Here is a 27,627-nt window from a genome sequence, read left to right on the forward strand (position 1 = left end):
AGATGGTAGTATAAGCAGTTGGGCAATCCTGTCCCCTGGCGCAATAGAAATCACGCCACAGGAAGAATGACACAGGATCTTAATCACTCCAGTATAATCGGAATCAATGACTCCTGGAAAGACAATCAAGCCTTTCATAGTGGATGAGGATCGTCCTAAGACAATCCCCACTGTTCCTTTTTCTAAGGGGCCATACATGTCAGATTCAACCACCTGAATTCCCATCTCCTGGGTTAACACCAGTCCGGTGGAGGCACGGAGGTCCAACCCTGCTGAGCCTGAGGTTGCTCGGCGGATACAGTCGGGTTGGGAATGGTGGTCTGCTGCAGTGCCCCATAAATTTTCGGGCCCTGGGGACGGGGGCCCCTCAATCCGTTTTTTGACTCCTGGCCACCGAGCTGCATAATGGGCTGTCCATTGATGTCCTTAAAGGACCGGCATTCATTGGCCCAATGCTTTCCGTTCTTACATCTTGGGCAAATGCCAGGTTGCCTCACATTAGGAGTCTGAGCCGGAGAAGACAGCCCTTTCAGTAACGGGCATTGTCTCCTAAAATGTCCTTGTTGTCCACACTTGAAACATCCTCCTCCTTTCCTTGTCTTTGCGGCCTGAGTAGCAGATAAAACAGCAGCCGCTAAGCCTGCATTGGTAAGGGGCCCTCCAACCTCTCGGCAGGCTTTTAGCCAAGCCTCAATTCCCTTCTCTCTAACAGGAGTAATGGCCCCCTGACATTCCTTAGTACTCTGTTCAAAAACAATCTGCTGTACCAACGGCATCACCTGATCCACATCCCCAACAATCTTTCCAGCCATATCAAGCATCCTAGCCACAAAATCAGAGAAGGGTTCATTTGGCCCCTGAATAATCTTTGTTAGGTGGCCTTTGACTTCTCCTTTATTATTCAAGGACTTCCATGCCCTATAGCAGATATCATTAATCTGTTGGTACACCTCCTGAGGATATCCTAGCTGGTCGGCAGCCCATTGCCCTTGCCCCAAAAGCATATCCGCTGTCCATTGGGGACGATTATTCTGGGCATTCACCCTAGCTTGGACATGAGCTTTATCTGTAACAATGGATTTAAAATCCAAAAATTGTCCCATACTTAGGCAAGCCTTAGCAGTCTCAAACCAATCTGTAGGAGTCATGGCCATGGTGGCGATTCTACGCAGCAAGGCTATGGTATAATTAGCTGTAACTCCATAGGTTCGAACTGCTTCCACTAAATCCTTTAACTGTTTATAAGATACAGGCTCATAATGTCTCTCATTAGTCTGCAGGTCTTCAAAAACTGGAAATGCAGACGCTAGACGTGCCCATGTATCTCTTTTAATAAAATGGCATCCCCCTCTCCCTTGTGAATAGGATGGAAGCACAGGGGGCGGGCATGGTTCCCGTGGCGCCAATGGGCCCACACCCACCCCTGCTGACTCATTATTTGCAGGGGGCCGCCTCCATCCATATCCTTCCTCCTCATAGTCAGCGGAGGTTTCCTCCAGATCTTCATCCTCCTGAGGGTCTACCTCCTCCTCAGACCGATCCAGGCTCGCAAATTCCTCGAGCGCTGGATAGAGGGGACTCCTCCCCTTCTCATTAGCCTCTCTTTTAGAGAGGTTTGTACCAGGATCCTTTTCTCTTGCTTTTTTTCTTTCAGGCCTTTCCAAGTTTCCTCCCTTTGAATCTGAATCTGAAAAACTGTTCTTGTGTTTAATGCGGGCCTTTCGCCCCTCTCTCGGAACGTCAACTTTGTTCCCCGCCCTGAGGTTGCGGCCGGACTTACGGCAGTGCAACCAGAGACAGCAGGCCAGTATAAACATCACAAACGCCACGAACACGAGACCAAACACCCAAGAACCCACTCCCACAAACAGCATACTTGGGGAGACTGAAATTAGCATACTGGGAGAAACTTACCGACGTCGCCACTCCGCGTGTTGAGTTCAGAATCCTCTTCGGCCCTTCGCCTGGCGACCGAAGTTCCCGGGTTTCGGCACCAGCTGTGGCGGACCTCTCGACCGGCAATGAAGAATGACCACCACACCAGGATTCCACTCAGATCACGCTTTTACTGGAGTGCCCTTGATTGACGGGGAGCATGGAATGAGGGGCGGGAAAATGAGGAACAGGGAGCAGACGGGAGAGGCAGCAGGAAGCGAAGGGGCCGGGGTGCACTAAGGCAGCCGCTTAAATAGGGAATTGGCACACGGGTAGCCCTGTGATTGGCTGCCACCAACAGCTGACACCAGACCGCATCGGGATAGGCTCAAGGATCCTCATCCTCTGCGCATGCGGGAAGCGGGGACGCGCAGCTCTCAAAGCCATAGCCAAATATGGAGTTGTTTATAACCAACAAGACAGGATGTCGGCGCCATCTTGTAATGGCGATCCTGTCCGGCTCACTACACTTTCTTACTGGGAAAATGAAAGCAATGGGAGCTCTGTAGTAGTTGTATGCTGTCTTTGCCAATTTAGAATTTCTAGGTTGTCAATAAATATAAAAAACAAAGAGCTAAGTTGGTGTTTCAAATCAACAATGCCTTAAATGTTTCATGGGGCTCATTTACATTGGATGTTATATAATATTTGATGGCACACTTACAGTAAAAAGTATTCCCGGTTGTTAAGAAATCCAGACTTAAACAAATATTGATGTGGGAGTCCCCTCTGTGTGCTGTGATTACTATTAATGAATAAAGAAACTGACTTGGCTGTTGATAGGGCAGAACTTAGATAGGCAGAGAAAACTAAACAGAATTCTGGGAGGAAGAAGGCAGAGCCAGAGGGAAGCCTTGGAGCTGTGGGAGACAGGCATGCTGAAACTTTGCTGGTAGTCCATGACCTCGTGGTGATGCACACATTAATAGAAATGGGTTAAATTAAGATGTAAGAGTTAGCCAATAAGAAGCTAGAGCTAATGGGCCAAGCAGTGATTTAATTAATACAGTTTCTGTGTGATTATTTCGGGTCAAAGCTAGCCGGGCAGCCGGGAATGAACATGTTGCCAGCCTCCTCCAACAAGATATCACAAATTATACAGTAAACATATCCATGCCCCTTCTTGCCTTCTCAGATAATCTGAATAGTCCAAGGGAAATATTAGGCAGCAATCCCTTCTTGCTGCTGTTTCTTGTTCCATGGTAGTCAGGTTAACTTTAATCCTTAGTTTGTGTGGACCAGTCTATTCAACTCCGACATGTGGATTCACTTTCCACTTCTGATTTAGGAATCTAAGAGTTGCTGACAGCCATGTTGAACATGAATAGAGAGACCAGAGAAGGGAGGAAGTGGCAGATGTGACCCTGGGAATGGAGGGAAGACTGGATACCAATGACATTGCCGGATGCTCCAGTTTGCTTATGGCCAGTTCAGTATGTGCTTCCGGCCACGTGAACTGTTTTTAGAAACCAAGTTCTTTCTAAGTCATTTAGAGTGGAGCTTTGTCACTTATAACAAGAAAATCTCCAAAACAATATGGAGCATGATCAAGTTTTCTATTAAGTGAAAACTCTTTAAGAGATCAACCCAAGTTCTCTCACATAAAGATGTTGACAAAGTATCATTTCAACGTTTCTTAGCCTTTTCTAATCTCTTTAGTGCCCCCACTATCCCTAAGTCAACAATAGTCTATGTGTAGCAAACGGTAGACACCACAAGCCCAAACTCCTAGCCGAAGAATGCTATGTGATGTGGGAGGTGATGTATGTGTGAATACATTTTATTGCCTTTGTTTAATAAAGAAGCCGCTTTTGGCAAATGACCTAACAGAGTGAAGCCAGGCTGAAAGAGATATAGAGAAAGAGAAGAGGAGTAGCTATGTAGCTACCGCCAGGACAGATGCCTCCAATGGAGCCCACCAAAATTTTGTCGGTAGGTCACGATCTTGTGGTGATGCACAAATTAATGGAGATGGGTTGGCTTAGGATTTAAGTGCTAGCTAGCAATATGCTTAAGCTATTTGCCAAGCAGTGTTGCCAATAATATAGTTTCTGTGGGATTATTTCTGGGCTGAGCAGCCGGGCATGAATGAACATCCTCAGTCAACAGGTATGGTGCTTAAGAGCCCAACAGTGTTCACTCCATTGTATAGCCTGTCACCCATAAGCATATGGACAACATAAATCCGACTTTCAGTTATTTTTTTAAAGGACATAAAGCTGGGGAGAAGGTGGAGGGGTACAGGTGGATCTTGGAGAAGCTAATGAGGGGCAAATATAATAAAAATACTTTGCATGAAACACTCAAAGAATTAATAAAGTATAATATATTTGAACATGATAGAGAGATTTAAAATTTATCTCCAAATAAGAAGCAAGGTAGAAAACAAAACAACTAAACCTTCTAACAACTGTGAGGCTGGACAAATTTTTAATAGAAAATACCACTTTTTTTTAACCTCCTGTAGACACATGTAGCAGTATTTTCCAACTACATAAAAAGCAAACGTGGACTTACTCATTAAAAAAGAATAGGCAGTAATGTCCAGAAATGAGAGGCTCTAATTGCCATGATTAATAGTTGGATCAGACAATGTTCTCTCCTAAAAATCTGTAGGAAAGATAATTCTTTGCAAGCTTGTGCTAATGTTGTAAGCAGTGGAGAAGCCAGATGTCCTGTGATCCTCATATTGAGAATTTGTGTTGAAGTATGTGTGTAATGTAGTATATTTTATGTTTCCACTGAGAAGTTTTGTAGGACTATATCCAACAATGAAAGTCCATTGGCCTGGTCTTAGGATGAGAGGCTTCACTACTGCCCACTTTCTATGTTCATCACAATTCTGATTGTTTAAAGCACCGATCTAGCTTTCTAATTGCAGTAACCATTTTTCTCTAGAACATACAAGTCTGTAACAAAAGATACAATTGATGCTGGAGTTAGATGAAGTTGAAATAAACAACAATTAATATCTTCTATTTTGATTACTAAAAAACTGATTCATGATAAGAAAAGAGGCTGACTCAGGGTAGATGACACTATAGCACTCAATTTAATACAGGGTGGGATATCATTTGCAGATAAAGAGCATGGAGCCCAATTTGCCACTGTGGTCTGAATCTGTAAATTAAGTCGCAAGAATGGGAAAGTTCAGGGGGTGCTTGGTCTGGAGGCCGTGCAAGCCAGTGTCAGGGCTGAGAGCAAATGACTCTAAAATTTTGTGCCCTACAGCTCCACTGTATTCACGCTGGTCCCGGCCCTGAATGACAAATCAAGTTACATGGACTATAAATGCTTGTAAGACTCAGAACCTGCAGTACAAATTACACTGCATCGTCCTGGAGTCTGCACCAATATTTGCACACACGTAAACACCACTCTCATTTTAGATGATGCATAATAGTGTTAGGAAACGGACAAGCATTATTGCTAGGTCCTTAACAGGAATACCATGACTACACATCAGCAAAATGGAGCAAGCCAAGTGTGCACATCACCAGCTCATCAGTGATTTGAAGAGTTCTCGTGACCAACACCATAAATACATCTGAAGTTTTATTCAAGTGAATTAAATATGCTGAGTTGTTTCTCAAATTTTTAATAGAAATAATAACTGTGATCAGCATAGTCTGACCTCCAGGGCACTAGCCCTGCCTACACCTTCACTTGCTGCCTTTGCCCGCATCCTCTTGTCTTCAATGTCTCTGCCTGTGGAGGTGTCTTAGGTTGTGTCCTTGTTCTCTGTCCTCCACAGCCCTAGAGAAGTCAGAACATCTGTTGCTGTTCCTACTTAGAAGGGCTAATATCAATAGCAGGACTCAGCTGTGAATCCATACCTGGCCTCTCAGGCACATATTCACAGAAAACGGCAGGCATTCATTTTAGTAATCCATCCACAGGGACTAAAACAGGCAGTTGTCTTTTTTAGCACCTATTTTATATACTAACCAAATTATTCTTTCTAGCTAGCAGGGAAAATTTAAATTACCTGATGATACGGGATAAGAATATGCATTTTACAACAGTTGCAGACAGAAGAAAGGGATTCTGTCCTATACTGAAAATCAAAGAGACCACAGTATGCATTCAGTCCACAACCCAGTCTGTAAAACTGGAACTCTGGGCCTTCAATCAACCAAGACTAGAGGATGTGAAAACTTCCTGAGTTCAGCCTCATTTAACGCTGAGAAAACACCTCCTGACGGATGTGGCCTGCCTGTTTTATCTTCCATCTGGTGTTCATTAATTACTGGGAGCATTAATGATAACTTGAAAGCCATTTTGCAAAAACAATGAAGTAGAAGATGCTCCGCATTATATTTAATGCTCAAGACAGTCATTTAATTCCATCAATTTTGAACAGGTGGGTCTATTATACTCTTTGCTATTTGTCTCATATGACTGATTTCCACTCTTACAACTTTCACAACTCCATGCTAAGTGACTAAAAAGGTGCTTAATTAAATGTGTGCTTGATAATTAGGGTTTTCACAATCAAGTGCAGATGGAGAAAATGCAATTGACTGTGGAGCAGAGCGGTCCAGTGAGCTGTCAGAGAGGCTTGGACTTGTGTGAGCCAGACACAAAGAGATCTTGGTAGAGTTCTACTAGTGGAAGACTTTATTCCTTCCCCTAAAATGTTAGTTTTGAGCCTTGTATATTCATGCGTGACTCTGGTACAGACGGCAAACATGCGTCCCTAATAATGAAGCCATATTAGTATGGCAATCACATGTCCTATTTTATCTAGGGCAATCTTAGTTAACAGCTTATAGCAGATATGGTGAGTTTCTACCCATACTTCTTATTACCCACATTGAAGTTCATAGCTAAGGAATCCTAGGACAAACATTTGTGGCTCTCTTTAATGCATTCTGTAGGCTTAAAAGAGAATAACTTTAGATCTGTGTCTAGCCTTCAGACAATGGAGGACAGAAGCAAAGATAAAAGGTCAGGGTTTTTTCTCCATGGATAACTCTGAGCATATCCTCAATTATTATTCATAGTTCTCAACAGGATCAGGTCCCAGTAGCCCACATTGTGACTGGCTTGATACGTGTCTGAGATTGGCTTTTTTTTTTCCTCCTCTGCCTTAGTTCCTCACTTTCCTATGATACTTCCTGAGAAACTTGCCTAAGTAAATGAGCTAAATTTCTCACCTCCAAGACTGCCTCTGACAGAAGGCATCTTCCTCTTGGGACTCACTCTATCAACTGTGATTGTTTGCTTCTGAAAAGTACCCTGATTGCTTGGTTTGTTGGATAGTGAGTGATTTTTCTGGTTTTAGTTTACACTGAGTACCAGGTAACACAGCACCTCTTAAGTTTAAGATACAGTTTATGTGGAACAGAACTTAGCTAGGCAGGGAGAACTAAACTGAATGCTGGGAGGAAGAAGGCGGAGTCAGGGTGAAGCCATGGAGCCACCACTGGAGACAGACACACCAAAACTTTCCTGGTAGGCCACAGCCTTGTGATGATGCACAGATTAATGGAGATGGGTTAAATTAAGATGGAAGAGTTATCCAATAAGATGCTAGAGCTAATGGGCCAAGCAATGATATAAATAATATGGTTTCTGTGTGATTATTTCGGGGCCCAAACAGCCAGACACAAACAAGTGACCTCTTACAACAAGCAGTGACTGATATAAGGTTACCCCCACTTGACAGAATTTCTAGTTAGGGGCAGGTGGGAGGGGACTGATACTGAGCGTTAATCAAATTTGCCTTCAACTTTTCGTCACAGCAGGAAAGAAAGTCTCATGTTTTTAAAACTGAACTTTCTTATATGAAATAATCTTAGCCATATATTGCCATGGTGAAGAGAAAAAAATTATTCAAAAGCAGAAAATCAACAATAGAATAACTCAGCATCTTTACCAAGTATAAAATTCTAAAACTTGTATACCATTTGGCTGCTAACTCACTATATTTTACTTCACTGAGACAAAATGTCTATGAGCCATTCAACCAGGAGTCACTGCATGGACACTTTGTCATCTCCATACAGACATGGAACATCCATAGATAGAGCCATCCTTGATCTCCCCCACAACTCCAGAAAACTCCATTCATCTATATTCCTTGGCTTTGGGGAATGAGCTAACCTCCCAACTCTGACTAGCTGTTGTATTCATTTTCAATGAATAATAATAATTGGTCTAAGTGAGAGATACTGCATTTTCTTTTCTTGACTTTTAATTGCTGGTTTTTAATATAAATATATAGAGAACAGAAAAAATTAAGCCATATTTTTAAAGTGAGCATTTGATACAGAGCAATGATTTTAGAGTTACTGAAGTACCCCATGACCATGAAGAGGAAATAAGTTTTCAATGTGAGTATCTAAAGCCAAAACCAGAAATGTGATATGAAGCCTGGGCTAGTCTGTGATACGATGATTTGGATTCTGTAGTGCTCTCCCAGTCTGAATATCTTTGTAGATCCTTAAGCTAAAAAATGTTTTCAATCGTGTGTGTTTAAGCTGCTATGGGTTATACTCTTCTGTCAAGCATTTGACCTGTTACAGATGTAAATAAATCCAATAAAAATATAAAATGGACCTATTCACCCCTAAGATCATAAAGCTTTGAAACAAGGATTAGAAAAAAAATTTAACAAAGAGATGAAGATGGTAGAGTCACTGCAGTAAAGCTCCCATGTTAAAGACAGGAGGTTGAAGGACAGATGGAGATCAGGGAGTACATGGAAGAGGGGGAAGCTTGTAGGGAGAACTATCAACATCAAGGACTGGAGGGCAGATTATAGGTCAGCTACAGCAGAATGCACACAGCTTAGCTAGCTCACAGAAGGCTTCATCCAATGCATTTCAGGATGTGTGAGTAAAAAAAGATAATGCCTGTAACCCTTGAAAGGAAGAGTGATGCCCTGCTGCATCTAACAAAGACAACTCATAAAGATCCAAAGGATGCTGGAGTTGTGTTTCTCAAGATCTCTCATAAATATGATTTAAAAAGTAAAGAACTTAAAGATCGCTATCAAATCCCCAGATTTTATACTCATTGAAGCATTCAAAATTATTCTTGTGGTTGGAAACATCCCATTTAAAATAAAACCAATGCCTTAAAGTATATTGGATGGAGGCTAAGAAACAAAATACTTTATAGGAAACTATCATCTATGACATAACAGTGGGATTTTTTTAAAGGTGGCCTTGCCTAATCCACTAATTTGAATGTGATTTGCCATAATAACAAGTTTGCAGATGTTAGAGCCAGAAAGTAATAGAATGGGAATACCAGCTTTGCAATGCTTGGGCTTTCTAGTCTAAGCTGGCAGGTACTTTTGTCTACCATGATGCCATCTCCTGAAGACACAATGTGTGCATGTCCACAGCTCCTCTTCCAGTGAGAGAGGGGTCAGCAAAGCAGGTGGTAAGGACAATGAGGAAAGACTGGAAAGTCTGCAGAGCAAAGAATTGTCTGCCTCTCAGAAGAGATGGTCCAGCTAAGACCACAGGGACCAAAAGATTAGCCTATTACTAGAAATGTCTGTGTTGAGCTTTAGGTACACAAAAACAATGTGTGAAGGAGACATTAGATGGTGAAACGGTGATCCTGGTAGAGACCCAGCATGTCCACTGTGGCTCATGAGCAGTCATTGACTGAGCCTGGTGGACACCCAGCATGTCCAGCGTGACTCGTGAGCAGTCATGGACAAGGTCATTGGACAATTAGGTGATGGAGGAAGGTCATTGGTTAAAAAATAAAAAAAACTACCTTGGCCCAGCCTTTAGGTGGGTGGAGTAAACAGAACAGAATGCTGGGAGGAAGAGGAAGTGAACTCAGACTCGATAGCTCTCCTCTCTGGGGCAGATGCGATGAAGCTCCGACCCAGGATGGACATAGGCTAGAATCTTCCTGGTAAGCGCACCTTGGGGTGCTACACACATTATTAGAAATGGGCTAGTCCAGGTGCGAGAGTTAGCCAAGAAGAGGCTAGATATAATGGGCCAAGCAGTGTTTAAAAGAATACAATTTGTGTGTTGTTATTTCTGGTAAAGCTAGCCCGTGGCGGAAGCTGGGTGGCGGAATGCAACCCGCAGCTCCCTATAACAATTAGGTCAGTGTTCTTGCATAAAATCAAGTTCTAATGTCTAAGTCATTTGAGGCAGCCCCTCATTACTTGATCAACATTATCAAGACTTAAAAAGACTGAGACTTTGGGTTTGAAGTTCCTTTAGTATGAGTTTCTGCTTACCCTCTTATCTACCTTCATATTTAACAATTATTTATGAAGTTCCACAGAATCTGTGGACATACGTGGCTCTTGGTGAAAAGCAGCACATAGAGATCCTCTCTGTGAACCTTACAGGGAAAGCAGAGGATCAGATAACTGTGGGAGGAAACAAATGAAATGAAGCTTGACTTGATGGCACAATGAAGGGGACAACTTGCTCAAAGTGGCAGTGGATAGCATCTAACTGACCTCAGGAAAGTAGTGACAGAGATTTCCCTGAAGATGTGTAAGGAGAGGGTAAAGAAGGTTCTAGGCCAAGGAACTGTGCATGGGAAAGCCTAGACAGTAGGATGGTAATGGTGGAGTGTCTGAGGAAGTCACAAGTTCCTGAGGAAGGGAGCCATGTTCAAGGAGAAGGTGAAAGTGTATGTGGCCACCCAGGGGCTCCGTGGGCCTGGATGCTGTCTGAACAAGACTAAGGTGTCAAGAGCGCTCACTGAAATAGCCTGGTACCCTGCATTATCCTTATGCTTTGGGCTTAGAAAGGCTGCTCTACTCACTGCCCAGAGAACAGATTTGCCTGTCGTAACCAGAACTGCAGACTGAATGGCAACAAGGACAAACACTTATTTTATCCTAGTTCTAGAAGCTACAAGTCTGGGATCAGTTGCCAGAAGAAGAGGATTCTGTGAGGCCTGTCTGGCTGGCTGTCAGTTAGCAATCTTCTCACTGTAGCCTCATGTGACCTTTTCCATGGGCAGAAAGGGTTAGAACATGGAGAAAGTGCCCAGGCAGTGGGGGTGCACACCTTTAATCCTAGCATTCGGGAGGCAGAGACAGGCAGATCTCTCTGAGGCCAGCCTGGTCTACAGAGCAAGTTTCAGGACAGACTCCAAAGCTAAAAAGAAATCCTGTTTTGAAAAACCAAAATAAAAGAAAAAAAGGAGAGAGGAAAAACAGAAGGAAAGATAGTGAGCTGGGGGTGGGCGAACCTTCTCTTCTTACATTTGGGACAGATATTATGAGATCAGTGTGCCTTATTTGTGGTCTTGCTTAGCTTCAGTTGTCTCTTTTAAAGCCCTCTGTCCAAATCAGGTCATATGGGAGTTAGGGCCTCAACATAGAAACTTAGTTGCTGTAGGCTGAATTGTGTTCTTAGCAGTTTTGCATGGGGAGCACAGAAACGGAAATATATACATATGCTAAGGCCATGATTGTGCCTGAAACACATCATGCTCATGTGTTAGAGGGAATCTGATGAGCTGAAGAAATGCTTTGATCAAGAAGGTATTAGAATCTTCTGTGTGTAGGACATGGTAGGTAGAAAGTGATGAGCGGGGAATGGAAGATTTAAGTGTCGGGAGGGGGATACTGTGCTGGATCATTATCTATGTTAATGTGTAAAATTAGGAAGGAAAATGAAGGTGCAGAATGATATAATCTCAAAAAATTTAAAAATAAATAATAAGAATATAGACTCCAAAGAGCTACCTAATGAGAAGCCCTGTTTTGGGGAATCCTGATATAAAAATCTGTCAGTGACAGACCAAGAGCAGAACAAGGTCGTAAGACAGCATAGAGTAAGTGGAGCTGGACCTCCAGAGCAGTAACATTTAGAGGAAAGTGCTCTAAGCTAATCATGTCAGAAACCCACTAAAAAAATGTTTCCAGAGATGTAGAGAGGCTAAAAAGCGATAGTGTGAGGTCTGAGACCACCTTCCAACTCTCTTGTCTAGGACTCAGCAGAGATTTGATTTGATTCTCTATTTGACTGGACTATGAATTGGAATTGTGCCTGGTAAAGGCAGATGAGGAAAGTTCAGATCCACACTGGTGAAAATTTTCAAAGCCTTCTCCTAGAGAGTTACATTAGCACAGTATATCTCTCCCAGCAACAATATATCTGAAGTATTTCCTGTATGGAAACTTTGTTATGAACTCAGTGTATAGTTTACAGGGGAACTGCTCATACAGGAACATAGTTCTTGGAGGGCACACAAATTCCAACATTTCTAAAGAAAATACGCTGTCAGCACAAACCACGCCATGTGTGTGAGTAGCTTAAGAATTTTAGCCATTCTGCATTTATTATTAACTATTTTTATAGAAGCATATTTGAGACACAAAATCTGTACATATTGAATGTTCACAGCATGATATTTGTCTCATCCACAAGCCTTCATGTTAAAGTAAGCGATAAATAAATAAAGTAATAGATAAATGTATACAGACATTTTTTTATGTTTTTGTTGCTTATTCCTATGATGATGACACTTACCACAAGATCTACCTTCTTAACAAAGGTTTAAGTGCAAGTTTCAGTTGAGCTATGATTTGTCTCATCAAGGTTCAAATAACTGGAACCCAGTATGGTGATGGCAAGAGATAGCTATGCCTTTAAAGAGGCACTGTCTATTGGGATGTCATTACTGCCCCTTCCCTGACTGTCTTGTCCTCAAATATGGACTCTGCCTCACAAAATGCCCCCATCCACCATGAGGCAGCTATCCTCATGGTGGAGAATCCTTACCAGAGCTGGCACTATGCTGTGTGGATTTCCAACCTTCAAACTTCTTCATAACTCCCTCCAATTTCGGTAATACATATGCCAGATTCTTTCTAGATTTCTATCTTTCCTTTTCCTACTTTTTTTTATAAGTAAACAGCCCTGATACATTGTTTCAGCAACAGAAAACAGAACATTGCAATACACAACATGATAGGGTTGCATTTGGACACTCTGCTGGGGCATAGCTCTTGTGCTAAACCATGTTCCCTACTGTGAAAGTGGAAACTGAACAACAGATCCTCAGCCCCTACCAGCCCACAGTAGCCATGATTTTATTCATTTTCTATTTCTCTGAGTTTGCATAAATATTTTAGATACCTCATGTAAGTGAAATCATTCGTTTCCACATCTGGCTTCTTTAACTTAGCAAAATGTTCTCAGGTTCCATCATGTATAACATGACAGAATTTCTTCTCCAGAGTAAATAATATTCCTTGCTTATAGACACCATTTTCACTTTGTCACCTTTTTGTTCTGTTATTTTTTTGTTTTGTTTTGTTTTTTTGAAACAGGATTTTTCTGTATGGCTTTGGAGCCTTCCTCATCCTCGTACTCACTTTGTAGACCAGGCTAGCCTTGAATTCGCAGAGATCCTCCTGCCTCTGCCTCCTGAGTGCTGGGATTAAAGGCCTGCACCACTACCACCCAGCTACATTGTCATCCTTTAATGGACACTGCAGTGATCACAGTAACTTAGCTATTTTGATTTATGCTGTGGCAAACTAGTTGTGATGTCTTATTTCAGTGATCAGATCTGAGGATGATGGGGATACAACCCTGTGGTACTTTGAAAAAAAAATGTCACCTATGGGGAGTGGCACTATAAAGAGGTGTGGCCTTGTTGGAAGAGATGTGTCACTATGGGGGTGGGCCTTGAAGTCTCTTTTCTCAAGCTTCACTCAGTGTCCCAGTCAGCTGACTTCCTGTTGCCTGCAGATGTAGCACTGTCAGCTCCAGCACCACCTCTGCCTGCACGCTGCCATGCTCCCTGTCACCATGATAATAACTGAACTTCTGAAACTGTAAACCAGCCACCCCGATGAAATGTTTACTTTAGAAGAGTTGTTGTGGTCATGGTCTTTCTTCACAGTAATAAAAATCTAAATAAGACAGACCCACACCTAAGTTTGCAGCCATGGGCTAAACTCACAAGCAGGTCTTCCTAAGGAGAACAGTCTAGTCTACTTGGGTAAGTCCTTTTTAGAAATAGTCCTGGTGTTAAATGTTCTTTACGATGGGTAAAACCTATTGAGTGTCAAAGACTGTCCCTGAATTATGTGACAGAGAAGTATCTGGGACAGTATAGATGCAGCTTCTGTGAAGATTGGAGGAAGTTGGGCTGCCATGACCGAGAGCTGAAAAACTGAAAAGACGGAGGAGAAGTTCTTTGAATCGTTTCGGAAAGGGCATTTTCAAGAAGACTTGATCAGAAAGAAAACTGGTATCAGAAATAGAATCACCATTGTAATTATCCTGCCCACATAACACTTAAGACATTTGGGAAAGGTTTGTAAGAGGAATGTAGAAGAGACTAGAGATGAAGGCTAGAGAAACTTAAGGATACTCTAAGCAGAACTTTTTGGGGAATTCTGCTAAGTGTTTGAAAGGCCAGAAAACAGAGAGAAAGGCAATCAGTGGGGGTATATATATTCTGGCAAACACGATGACTTCATCCAGCCTGTGTCCTGAGAATTTAAGCAAATCTGACTTTACATGTAATGGACAAATTTATCCAGAGTAGCAACTTCTACTGCAAGCCATCATTTAGGCTGCAGCATGGTAACTGCTCTTATCCGGATCTACAGTGAGACAGCACATTGAAGGATGTAAGGTCCAGCCTTAAAAGTCTTTGCTTGGGGTCTAAAGGGGCGCTACAACAAGCAGAACTGGGTCTGAGGGATACAGAAAGAGAATCTTCTCCAGCACATTCTTCCTAGTCATGTGCTCTTTATCTTTCTCCCTTCTGTCCTAAGTGTCTATAATTTCTTAGCTCTAATCCTCATTCTCAATTCTAATTCCAATTCTCTGTTTCATTCTTTTTCTTCTTTATTTTTCCTATATTTTTTATCCTTTTACATTTCTGGCAGCTTCTCCATTCAGCTACTACTTCTTTTTTTTTTTTTCGAGTCTCTCAAAATATAGCCCAGCAATTAGAGCACAGAAATATGGAAAATATGCAGTTTAGAAAGGGGAAAAGTCTCCACCTTGCAGACAAGGAAAAGTAGCTGTGATTGTTAGATCAGCACCATTAAGAAGAAACCTTATGTTCTGAACTGGGAGAATAGGCGGCATGAAAGCAAGCCCCTTGTTGAAGTCTCCAGATTATAAAGCAAATGTTTTTGAAAAGAGAGAACGTGGGATAGGAAGAATGCTGAAGCAGTTCTCTGCTCCAAAATGGCCACTTAGGAAAAGTTGTTAGCCTCGAAGCCCCACATAGCCAACATAGTGTACTCCAGACTGTATCTCTAGCTAACAGAAGAACCTTTGAGCATCATCTCTGTGATACTGATTTTACAGGCATGAAAGATGCAAGAATAAGGTGATCATGGAGGTTGGGCCCTAGGATCCAGGAACTTTCTATGGTTAGGCTTCAGTGTGTGGTTTTTGCTCTTTTGGCTTTTTTTGGTGGGGGGCACCATCAGGTTCTCAAATAAACCACACATGGAGGCTTATTCTTAGTTAGGAATGCCCAGTCTTAGCTTGGCTTGCTTTGGGGCAGCTTTTCATAACTTAAATTATCCCAACTATCTTTTGCCTCTGGGCTTTTATCTTTCTCCATTTCTGTATATCTTTTTTTTTTTTTTTTTTGGTTTTTCGAGACAGGGTTTCTCTGTGGTTTTGGAGCCTGTCCTGAAACTAGCTCTTGTAGACCAGGCTGGTCTTGAACTCACAGAGATCCGCCTGCCTCTGCCTCCCAAGTGCTGGGATTAAAGGCGTGCGCCACCACCGCCCGGCCCATTTCTGTGTATCTTACATTCCTTCTTACTCCATAGCTGGCTGGGTGGCCCCTGATGTTGTCCTCTCCTGTTCTTTTGTTGCTCATCATCCACTCACTCTCTGTTCTCCTTCTATTTATTCTCTCCCTGCTAGCCCCATCTTTCCTTGCTCCTGCCTTGCTATTGACTGTTTACCTTTTTATTAGACCATCAGGTGTTTCAGACAGCACAGTAACACAGCTTCACAGAGTTAAACAAATACAGCATAAATAAAAGTCACACACCAGAAAATAATATTCCCCAACATTTTTCCTTTTTTATTTCTAAACAAAAATGAATAATTTTAACTTAACATAGTAAAACTGTATACAGTAAAAACAATCATCAAGTAAAGATTGCAGTCACAATTTATTTAATTCCAGTTCATTTCTGTCTGGTAAACTTAAAGAAAATACTCCATAATCTATCCTTTCTTAGTAAATCCAGTACAATTTTTTTCAGAGTGAGGTTAGACAGTTATTTAGTGGGTTATGGAGGAGGAAGGGAGGAGAAGGAGAGAAGAGCAGAGAGAGAGAGGAGAGGAAGGAAGACAGCTGCTGCCTCTTCAAGAGAGAGATGTAAAAGCATAAATCCAAAATTTTATATCTACCTTATTTTCTATCGTATCTAAAAAAACCTGCAGGTATAACTATCTAGTCTTCAACACCATCAAAGGCACCAAAAGGATATAATATTATTTGAATAAACAAAGAGTGCATTGCAAATGACTTCTAAAAACTCTAGAAATAACAGAGACATCTGACTGCCTGGATAGTCATTCAAAGTTCCTTTGCAGTGCTGGGGCATCCATCTTCAGCCTACAGGCCCATAATATCTGGCGGATTTTTCAATGAATCAGGAAACTTGAAAGAGTATCCTGCCTATATTGGTCATTTTTCAGTTGCTTTCCTCTGTGTCCTGCAGAATGTCTGGCAGTTTCTTATGTAAAGCAGGAACCCCGAAGATCCATCCTGCCTTGTTCTGGCAAAGTTTTCAGCAGTCACTTTCCTGGGGGTCTTGCATGTCCAGTCTGAACATCACATAGTTAGATGTCAAAGCCAAGAGCAGTTTCTTTGCCCAGTGAAAGAAAACTCCATAAGGAGTTTCTTCAATGCCCATAACTTCTCTGAAGTAAATTGGTGCTGCCCGGAGCAGGTGTGTCTCATTGTCATGAAAAACTTTAAAGTAATTAAACATTTAAAATGTCATATTTTATAGGTATTTGAAGACCATCTACCTAAAATATATCTCTATATGATCTGTAAAGCATAACTAGCATATCTACAAATTTGATTATTATAGATGACTAAGTAGTGACCTGTGTTTCTTGATTATCCTAAATAGTTCATAAATATCCTAAATAGATTTTAAAAACTAGAATTTTACCATACATTTTAAAATGAACTGCATAGGTACAATACCCTAAACAAGAGCAAAAACATATATACAATATTTTATAACAAAAATAACCTTAAATTGGTACCAATATACAAAATCCTTTAAACAAGAGTAGAAACATTTCTACGGTGTCTTGTAACAAAAATTACTTTAAATTTGTATCAATACACAAAAGTCCTTTAAACAAAAGTAAAACATATATAAAATGTAAGAAAATTGACATTGAACTTGTAGCCATATAACAAAATCCATGCCAATGCAAAATATTTGAAGTAATAGTGATCCTTTTATCCTATATTCCTATTTTCCCCTGAATATAACAAACACCCATGACCTACAAAATAACCGAAGACCACCCACACCCCCTTTTCTCTTGGGAATGTGGACATTGTGTTCTCTAGACTGCTTCCTGCTGGCTGTGGGCATAGTATTTTTAGGGTCCCAGAGAGAAAATTTGAGATAATGGCCAAGTCTTGGAAAGACCAGTTATAACCTTTATTAAAAGATATCGCCTGTCAAGTTTCAGAAGGTCTCCCTTGATCAAACCAAACCCAAATCAGCCTGGAACAAATCCACAGCCTCTTGTTTCCTGTGGAAACAAAAGCAAAACCTCTTCTCCAAAGCATTTTTGATCTCCATTTGACAAATACTTTTTTTTTGTCTTTTTTAAAGTTAAAGCAGACTTAAAATATCTAGGCTGGTTTATTTCAACAGTCCCTCTTTCAATTCCAGGTCTCTTAGCAAGTGTCCTTTGCTTTTCAGCAACCAAAAAACTTCAAAATCAGCACAACACTATACAAGATTCAGACTCCCTATGTGTTTCTCATCTTTATGTGGTTTTTTCCTTTATATTACTTTTACTGTCTCTTTAAAGACTTTATTATTTTTAATCTATTTATTTCTTTCTATGACTGCCCATAACCATTTTCTTTCTTTATTAAGCCTACGCACATTATAAAACACACTGAGACCTGATTAGAGGTTTGTTTTCTTTTGTTTTCATTTGGACCTCTTTTACTGTATATGTTTTCACTGTTTGTGACTGTTTTTAACTTTAGACTGTTAAACTACACCTGGATCCTCCAGGTGCTCTAGCCACTGTCTCTGCCCATTCTCAGTTCGGGTCCTGTAGGCCAAGTCCAAAGCTTGCAGCCAGGTCGGAGGTACCTGATCAGGAACTGCATGCAAACTTCTAGAGCTCTAGAATGCTGATACTTGTGCCATATCAAGCATTTTTACTTTGTTTTTGTTCTACTTAACCTACTGGCTATTCAAGGGTTCATCAGCAGACACAAAATATTAAAGAAGTCTTATTTCTTTTTCAGCTTTCTTTGGCACTAGTGGATATTCAAGCCTTTTGTTGGAACAGCAAAATGCTGTGTTTTTTTTTTTTTTTACTTTTTTTGGTTTTTTTGAGGTGCCTACCACCCAGCTTCCAAATAAATTGCACATGGAGGCTTATTCTTAGTTAGAAATGTCCAGTCTTAGCTTGGCTTGTTTCTGGTCAGCTTGTCTTATTTTAAATTATCATGACTATCTTTTGCCTCTGGGATTTTACCTTTCCCTATTTTTGTATACTTTTCTTTACTTCTTTCTCCTTGACTTGATGTGTAGCTGGGTGCTTGGCCCCTGATGTCCTCCTCTCTTTGTTCTCTCTTGTTCCTCTCTTTTCCCCCTATTTATGCTCTCTGCCTCCTATCCCCACCTATCTTTGCTCCTACCACTCTATTGGCCATTCAGCTCTTTATTAGACCATCAGGTGTTGTAGACAGGCACAGTAACATAGCTTCACAGAGTTCATAAAATGCAACATAAACAAAAGTCACACACCTGAAAATAACACTAGGCAATTTTGGCAGAGTCAAATTTCCCACAAGGGAATATTGAGAGGACATTCCAAGAAGCTGGAAAAGAAAACCATAAGTTGGAAATGAAATGCGGGTAACAACAGTATGTTGAAGTTGCCAGGACGGTAGGATGTCTATCAAAGACAGCAGGCATGGAGTGGAGCTGACCCAAGAAAGAACAACGGTGCTTTACAGCTATAGAGCTGGAGGAGAAGAGCTGCCAAAGCTGTTAGATGCCAGGTGATTCCATCACAAGCCCCAGACGCCAGATACGGAGTTGTAGGCTTTGGTGTTTTTCCTCTGTTGAATTTTACCCTTGCTTTTGTCCAGTCTTTCTTTACTACCCTGTCTTGTGGAATTTTGATGTTTATTCTGTGCCATTATATATTAGAGGTATATTACTTGTTTCATAATCTTATAGGGGATCGCAGTTTCTCGTTTTCCTTAAAAGTTTTTGGAGTTTGGTCTCTGAATGGTGTTGAGACTGGTAAATATGATTAAATATTTAGAGACTAGCTAAATTTATTTTGTCTTATGAGATGAAAATGGGTTTTTAGGACCTATAATTTTAGCAATGTGGTTTAAAATAATATGTTTGAACACCGAGTTTACAAGAGATAGAGTTGTGATTATTTTCATTGCAACTTGAGTGGATTTAGAACCATCATGGAGATACACCTCTGTGAGCATATTTCCAGAAGACTTAGCTGAGGGACGGATGATCTCCTCTGAGTGTGAGCACCGGCATCTCATGGACTGGGATCATGGACTGAATAAAATGGGGAAAGTGAGCTGAGCACCAACATCCATCTCTCTGCTTCCTGAAGCTGTCACACACCCCTGCTTCTTTATCTCCTCTACCATCATCAACTGTACCCTTCTACTGTCAGCCCAGGAAGCCTTTCTCTCCTTCAGTGCTTTTGTCAGAAATGCTATCACAGAAAGGAAAAAAGTAAGGTACAATATGTGGGCACAAGAATGTATCAGCCAGAGGTAGAAACATGAAACAGGTTAATATTTTTAATTTTTATTTTAATATTTGTTTTTAAATGGAATTCTAGAACCTACTACAAAGCTAGAATGTGAATGCTCCCAAAAGAATAGAGGTAAAAGGTACCCCAAACCACCTACAGATGATCAGCTGACAAGCGTCCTGAAGAGATGCCAGAATACCATGGAGAAGATGGGAGTCAGACCACGGGAGAGCACCCCTGTCATTCTCGCCAGAAATACATGCAGAAGCACAGGGATTTGAGACTTTCATAGAAAACTGGTAAAATAATTGTGCTTTGGAAGTAATATTTGTTTCACAAAATAAATGGTGGATTATGTTTTCAGCTATCTAGGTTTCCAGCTAACAATATGAAATTTGGATGATTAAAGGAAATGAGAACCAAGTAGGTAAATAGTAGAGCTGACAGTTTAAGGTTAGAGACAAATTTACAACTGCAATAAATGCCTGGTTGAGTGTTTTCTTAGAGGAAATTGAGGTGCGGCTGGCTGGTGCTGAGCCCAGGCAGAAGCACAATATTTCAGTGTGGGACACCACGTGGACGCTGATGTGGTAGGGAACATGGCTCTCTTTTCCCAGGTGATGGGCAGAATGGCTCAGTTCCACAGCCAATTCCATCCAACCACTCACTCCCTGGAAGTCAGGTCCACATTCTCGATGGTAAAGATGGGAGCATGCTGAGAATTATTCTCCATACCAAACTAAATGAACGTCTCCTTTGTCATGGGATAAATAGAGATACAAAGTTTAACTGATAAAAATCATTTACCATCTGCTTTCCTATAGGAAACTCAACACTTCATATTTCTGGAGAGAGGAGGATATTTTCCTACAGTTCCTTTTGATTATATATTATTTACTATTCTTGTGCTATTTGATATTTCTTATAATTTATCTTCATTACAATGGTTCTCACTAATTAGTCACTTCCTCGCCCTGTAGTCATTCAAGCATTGTGTTTTGGATTGCTATAGATAGAACACGTTGTAGAACTAAGGACTGGACTTACTATTTCCTCCATTTTAACAAAGCAGAGCTTTAATGCAGAATCTGGCTGATGTGCTACATGGCACAGAATTAGAAGACACATCTATCCTTCATTTGAAAATTAAAATCCAGACTTGCTAATAATGTCACAATACTTTGGCAGTATGGACTGGCAAGAGAACAAACGTCATTTCTATCTTCAACTTTGCAGCGATGTTATTCTTGACTTCGAAGGCACATTCTGATGAGAGCCTTTCCATTTTGAACTCTGGGAAAGACTTAAGTGTAAAAATAAACTCAAAGAACTGTAGCATTACATTTGTATTTCTGACCCAATTGGAACACCTCTAACATGGAGCGATTCTACAATAAGATGGGTAAATCTGCATGTTAGAAAAATCAGGACATGTACAGTAGCCCACCGTGTTCATGCATTCTGCTGACAGCCTATGAAGTATCATAAATCTATCAGTCCTAATTTAGTGCAGATGTTCCTAAATATTTTAATGAAACAGCTGTCTGTACTTCACCATACCAAGAGCTCGACTGTCGTCTATGGAAGGTGTAACTGAAACTGTTATATCTACCTCCCATCCTACACCGATCCCCTGAATAACAATAAATATATGGATGATGATTAATAAGCAATATACAAACAACACCAGTGAGATTCTGATGATGTAGCATGACAAGTCTGAGGAGAAGTTTTTACGCCTGATTGTCTCATGTGATTGCTTCCAAAAGCAACACTCCCAGAATCATCTCTGCCATGGCTAAAGGATTATAAAGGCAGAAATGATCGGTTGCTTAACAAAAAAAGAAATCTCACACTCGCTCAGAACTAAGAAAACAGAGCAGTGTTTATTAAGGGGTAGACTTGCAAGGTCAGGATGTTCTGCTTGAATGATGAATTAATATCACATCCAAAGCAAACCAAACAGCCAAAACGGGGCCCAGAAGCAAGCAGAGAGAGGAAGGAAGGGGCCAGATAAAAGCTGAAGATGACTGGTTCTTGTGTTTTGTTTTTAAATTGTTTTAGGTAAGGAAAAAAATTTATTTCTCATTATTATTTAAAAACAAATTCTGACCTTTGGTCACTTTGCATCCATTCACATTTGGGTCAACGGTCTTGGCCGCAATTGGGACATCTTTATCTCTACCCTTCCAAGGCTCAGGCACCACTGAGGAGAAATAAGGAAGAAAGACTCTATATGCCACAGGCTATGGAAAACTTGAGTAAAACCCCGTTTTTGGACATGACCAGCCATCCGCGCACACAAACACACTCACAGCAGCTGTGCTTGTCTGCACACGATAAAGCCAGTCAGCGCGAGAGCATGGAGAAGAAGGTGGTTTTTCAGTTCCCACCCCTAACTAAGGAGCTAGGAACAGTTGCTGGCTTCTGAAGGAAGAAGAGTCAATTTTCTTTAAGGATGTGGTCCCGAGTAGATCAACAGTGCCACAGTTTGGGGACATGGAGCCTACAATGAGAAGATGCGAGAATGCTAAGAAGTGACTAATGAGCTTACAGCAGCTATGACTGCAGACACAAGACCTGGACAAGATCAAGCCACACAAAATACCAGCATGGATGGAGGAGGGGCTCACAAAGCCCCACCCCTAGCAGAGAAGCTGTGGGTGGTTGATGTTTCCTGGAGGAAGGGACAGTCAATTTTCTTCAGGGATGCAGTAAGAGTCATTTGTCTCCTTCCACAACACAGGGTTAGTATCTCTTGAACCTGAAGTCCTAATACATAATTTGACCCCTTAGAGGTCAGTACTACTGCTTCTTTGAAGGTTTCTTTAATCCACACTCCTCATTTCTGACAAGTTATCCCCCGAACAGTAAAGGACCTGTGCATTTGGGAAGAGAAAGAAGTTGCTTAAAGAAGAATGGAAATGAGGCATTGCCAAACACAAGGTAGCTCTAATGTTCAGCTCAAGAGCTTCTTCCTGGCCAGGGTTTTAATACTTGCTTTTAGTATGGTCTTTGTTAAGGTTTCTATTGCGGTGAAGAGACACCACGACACAGCAACTCTTATGAAAGGAAGCACTTAATTAGAGCTTGCTTACAATTTCAGAGGTTTAGTCCATTGTCATCATGGCAGGAAGCATGTCGGCACTGAGGCCAACGTGGCCAACATGGTGCTGGAGAAGGAGCTAAGAGTTCTACATCCAGATTGGCAGGCAGTAGAAAGAGAGACATACACTGGGCCTGACTTAAGCATTTGTAACTCCAAGGCCCACCCCCAGTTACACAGGTCCTTCCAAGGCTACCCCCATTGAAACAAGGCCTTACTTCCTAAAGCCATTCCCTAAACATTCAAATATATAAGCCTATGTGGGCCCTTCTTAATCAGATCACCACAGGTCTGGTACCCAGATTGTTAGTTTTAATTGTATCTAATTGGAGACAGGCTGGTACCAAGGTAAAGGTTGTAAACAGCACTCACCAATCTTTCAGTTCCATACAAACACCCTCCTAGGCATCCGTGACCTTGGTTAGTGACTGCATCTTTTGTGATTAGCAATGCTGGTGAAATTTGGTTGAAAAGTTGAGCATTTTTTTTGGGGGGGTGGGGGACAGATTCTAACTCGACCAAAGCAAATGACAACAATTGTCTAGAGAGTTTGAAAGTTTCTGGTTCTGAAAAGAAGCTGGCCACGATTTGAAAAACTGTTTTTACAAGCTTGGGGTCTAAGAGCCCTAAAGTGTTGATCATTTATTTTGCTTAAATTTTAGCTACCACAACCTCCTTACCTACTGTTTCCCAGTATTCCACATTTTTCCGCTTGGCCATTTTACTTACATGGCATCTGCCAAGATTTCCAAAGGTGGAGCTCGGGACAAACCTGGCAGTAGAGTCTGGGTCAATCCCTCCGCTATGGTTTGAATAGAAAATGCTGTCATCTACCACACTGCTTCAGTAGATAAGGACTGAGCTAAGACAAGACATGTGAATCAGATCTAGAGTCCAAGCTTTGACAGACTGTGTTTCTCTGTGAATTCAACAGAAGTCCTCAAGATGAGGGCTGAAGAATTCAGGGACAATGAAGAAGGGAGAGAAAACCAATAACAAATTAAGCAAGTTTAGTGTGAGACCCTCATCTCTTATTCTCAAAGGAACAAGAAGAAGTTTCTCAGCAAAATGTTTTAAAATTAGAGGAGTCTTGGTGAGGGTCTGATATTGGCAGTGTCCCAGAAGCCAGACCAACAACTCCTTGCGATTGAACATTTGCAGGTTATGCTTGGGCAAAAGGGTCTACTGTGTGACACACCTAAGCTCCCAAGGCCACTACAGCAAACGATTAGGTGATGGAAAGGTGGGAAAGATGAGGATCGAAGTATTTTGTTGTTGTTGTTGTTGTTTCTTTGTTTAGTTAGTTAGTTGGTTTCACCTGTCTTTTTTTTTTTAATTTTTTAAAATTTTGTTTGTGGGGGAAGACTATAGGGTGGAGGGCACACAAGGAAAGGACAGAAAATTAGTAGGATTGGGTTGCATGATATGAAATTCACAAAGAATTAATAAAAATTATGTTAATAAAATAAATAACACACACACACAAGTGTTGAATGAATTTTGTTGTGCCTTGACACTATCATGCACTACATAACACAGCAGGACCTGTCACAGCTCAAAAGTGCAGAAACAACTCCTAGTAACTCGTCTGTGAGAGCAGGGTCCTTACCTCAAGGCAGAGAAGAGATGATTTATTCTGGAGCAAAGTATGAGTAACCATGGCCTTGAACACAGGTTCGGGCTGTTCCAAAGCCCGTGTTCCAAATTGGGAGCAGCTTCATGAAGCTTTAAAGTAACAAAACAAAGGAAGTCATAAATCCAGACCTTTCAAATAATTTGGTGGAGACATCAGAAGTGTGATTACAGAGAAGCAGAGACTCCTCAGCTACAGGCCTGATGCCCCAATGACATTCTTAGTTAAGAGACAGAGCTTGTAGCTGGCTAAGTTAACAGTTTCCAAAGGCTTTTTAGCTGTTAGTCACAGGAGATTTGGCCTGACACAACAGGTGGGCAAGGAATGGCTACTTAGGGGGCCAAAGATGGCCTGAGATAAATTGTCCTTAGGCCCTGGACCTACATAAAACATTCCAACTTCTCTTTATCACTGAGATTCTAATCAGTCAATCAATGTTGGCAGACAAAGCTTTTTTCCAGGAATTTTCATTCACACATTTAAAGGAACTAGCCATGCAAGCAGACATCCTGAGAGAACATAGCCAGCCGGCACACTTGCTGGGCAAGTTACATAAACTTTATGAATCTTAGTCTCTTTATCTGTACAGCAAGGCTGGGATTCATTCTCATATCATGTTCTCTCATCTCTGGAATAAAAACACATTAAAATATTTTTATAACATGAAGCAGGTTCAATATCACCTAAATTAAAAAATATCACAGGTGATTAAAGGTAGCAATGTATGTAAAGAGTTTGGAAGTGATAAAGCACTAAGTGAAGCTGAGGTATCATTATTTTAATTATGCAATTATACAGGAGCAGAATTACCTCTGCTTGGTTCTATTACCTGCTGTGCTGACACTCAAATTTTAATTCCCAGGGCCAGTCCCAGGAGACCAGTCCTCTAAGGGCTTCAAAAATCTCTACTTTGCATTTCTAAAAGGCACTCAACACCTGCCCTTCAAACGGGAACCATACCATCCCCCTCTTCCCCCTCCTCTTCCCCTTGTAATTTGATTTTGAGATGGAGCATTTCCTGTCTAAATGAAGAGTAAAGAGGTAAAAGGAACTGAGGAGACCACCTCTGGAGTTGGGGGTGCGGTGGTCCACACTGTGAAATCTTGGAGTGGGGAGAAATCTTGAAGGAGTGAAGAAGACAATATCCTGATACCTTGGCTCAGGTCTCAGCTCCACCTACTGTGAGCAGTGTGGTGACAGCCATCACTATGCCCATTGTCTGTGACATAGCCAAGGCACTGGTCACAGGACCTAACATAGTCATTGTCTTGGAAAACTGTTGCTTATCTCTACTAGTTTGATGCTGTCTTTACATTTACACAGTTGGAGATGAAGTAGCTGAACTTGAATCCTGTTAGCTCATTGTGAAGTGTGAATGCTTGCCAATAGGGAAGAGAATCACTAAATGAGAAGAAAATTTCCTGTTTAGCAATTAAAATCATTCCCCATGTTGTCAGTTTCAAGGAAGATGGTGTGCTGGGTCCTGCCACCCAAAGAGAAGGAAAAGTATGGATTTGGCTTCTCTTTTAATTCTTTCTTCTGTGTTCAAAGTGGTCATCTTTCTGGGTGTGGCCAGTCACCTGTGAATGTGGATGCTCACATTCCTTGTCACCAGATGCTTGGTGAGTTAAATACTAGGGCTCCTGGGCAGCAGACTCTGTGTTAGACATCTGTCACTTATCATCTTCCTGCTCCCTCGTCCTCACCACAGTTAGGGTGGGGATGGAACTTTAGACTTAAGGAGGTCTAACCTTAGTAAAATAGATACTGACAAGAGAAATCCCATATTCCTGTCATTCCCAATGGGGAATCTGCAGGAAGCACCCATGATAACCAAAAATAATTGAACTAATAATTATGAATATTTTACATTTAAAATAAATATTCAGTTTTGTTCCTAATGTTCTATGAAAAAGTTTATACGAGTGACAAAATTATATATTCCAAGTTTTAAGCAACAACAATTCATACCAATTATTCCTTTATAATTGCTTGATAAAGTTTTTTCCCCATATGTGACAGAAACCAGCTTCAATAAGGATACCACTTACCAGAGAAAGGACATGAGGTTTAGAAAAATAAGTAAAGAGAACAAAGACACTAGTGGAAATAATAAAACAGAAGCATAGGATAGTATCAGGAGGGAGTTCTAGTAAATGCTGAAAGTCTCCTGTGCTTAATTTCCATTTGCTTAAATACCCCTGACCCCAAAAGGTAGGAGTAAGATAAAAAACTGCATTCATATGATTCAAGGAATGAATACATCAGTTGAAAGGTTACAGGCCCCATTCTTAGTTAAACCTTCTGTTGCTGTTGTCACACCCTAAACTAAAACATTCTGTAGGCAAACCCCTCCCTGGGAGGAATCCATAATTATCTCCCTAGGGGAGTAGGAACATAGTAGTTCCTTAGACTTTTGCTTGAGGTAGAAGCAGATCTACTTCTTAATACCTGAAATACCAGGTATCACCATTAGCCACCTGTTTCTGAACTGTTGATAATGACCTTGAGAGAGCAGAACTCTCTGACCTAAATCAGGGTGGAATGGAGTCTTGACCTTTGTCTGAGGTAGAAAGAGATCCACTTCTTAAATCTGAAATACCAGGTCTGGATATTAGCCTTTCCTGCTATCTGAACTGTTGACAATAACCTTGAAGGCACAGAAGTTCCAACTCTCTGACCTTAGTCAAGGTGGCACAGATCCACACTTATAGGTCCTGTCACAAATGTCCCTAGCCTTTGACGCTGTCAGTATGGAACTTCTGCTCCTGTTATTCACTCCTTTCCCCTCCACATGACAAACACATTCGGATTTCAAATCCCTGAGACTGTCTCTAAATCCGACCCATCTGTCACTGTCCTCTTGCTGTAAAGAGAGACACCATGACCAAAGCAACTCTTGTAAAAAAAAAAAATATTTAATTCAGGGCTTGCTTACAGTTTCAGAAGGCTGTCCATTATCATCATAGCAGGGAACATGGTGGTACACA

At 41.2% G+C, this 27,627-nt stretch overlaps 1 protein-coding gene across 1 annotated transcript; it reads right to left on the reverse strand.

Annotated features, from left to right (window-relative positions):
- Nucleotides 1–233: 233 nt before the first annotated feature.
- Nucleotides 234–23,724, reverse strand: LOC121446200 (endogenous retrovirus group K member 10 Gag polyprotein-like). Its single transcript, XM_041648674.1, has 3 exons — nucleotides 23,685–23,724; nucleotides 22,012–22,104; nucleotides 234–1,564 (listed from the first exon to the last, which is right to left on the reverse strand). Exons 1-3 carry the CDS (start codon nucleotides 23,722–23,724, stop codon nucleotides 234–236), a joined length of 1,464 nt encoding a protein of 487 aa, XP_041504608.1.
- Between the last annotated feature and the right edge of the window lie 3,903 nt (nucleotides 23,725–27,627).

The sequence above is a fragment of the Microtus oregoni genome, unplaced genomic scaffold (genome assembly GCF_018167655.1).
Source record: "Microtus oregoni isolate MIOR12 unplaced genomic scaffold, Mior012 000003F_ref0000135, whole genome shotgun sequence".
Classification (NCBI taxonomy): domain Eukaryota; kingdom Metazoa; phylum Chordata; class Mammalia; order Rodentia; family Cricetidae; genus Microtus; species Microtus oregoni.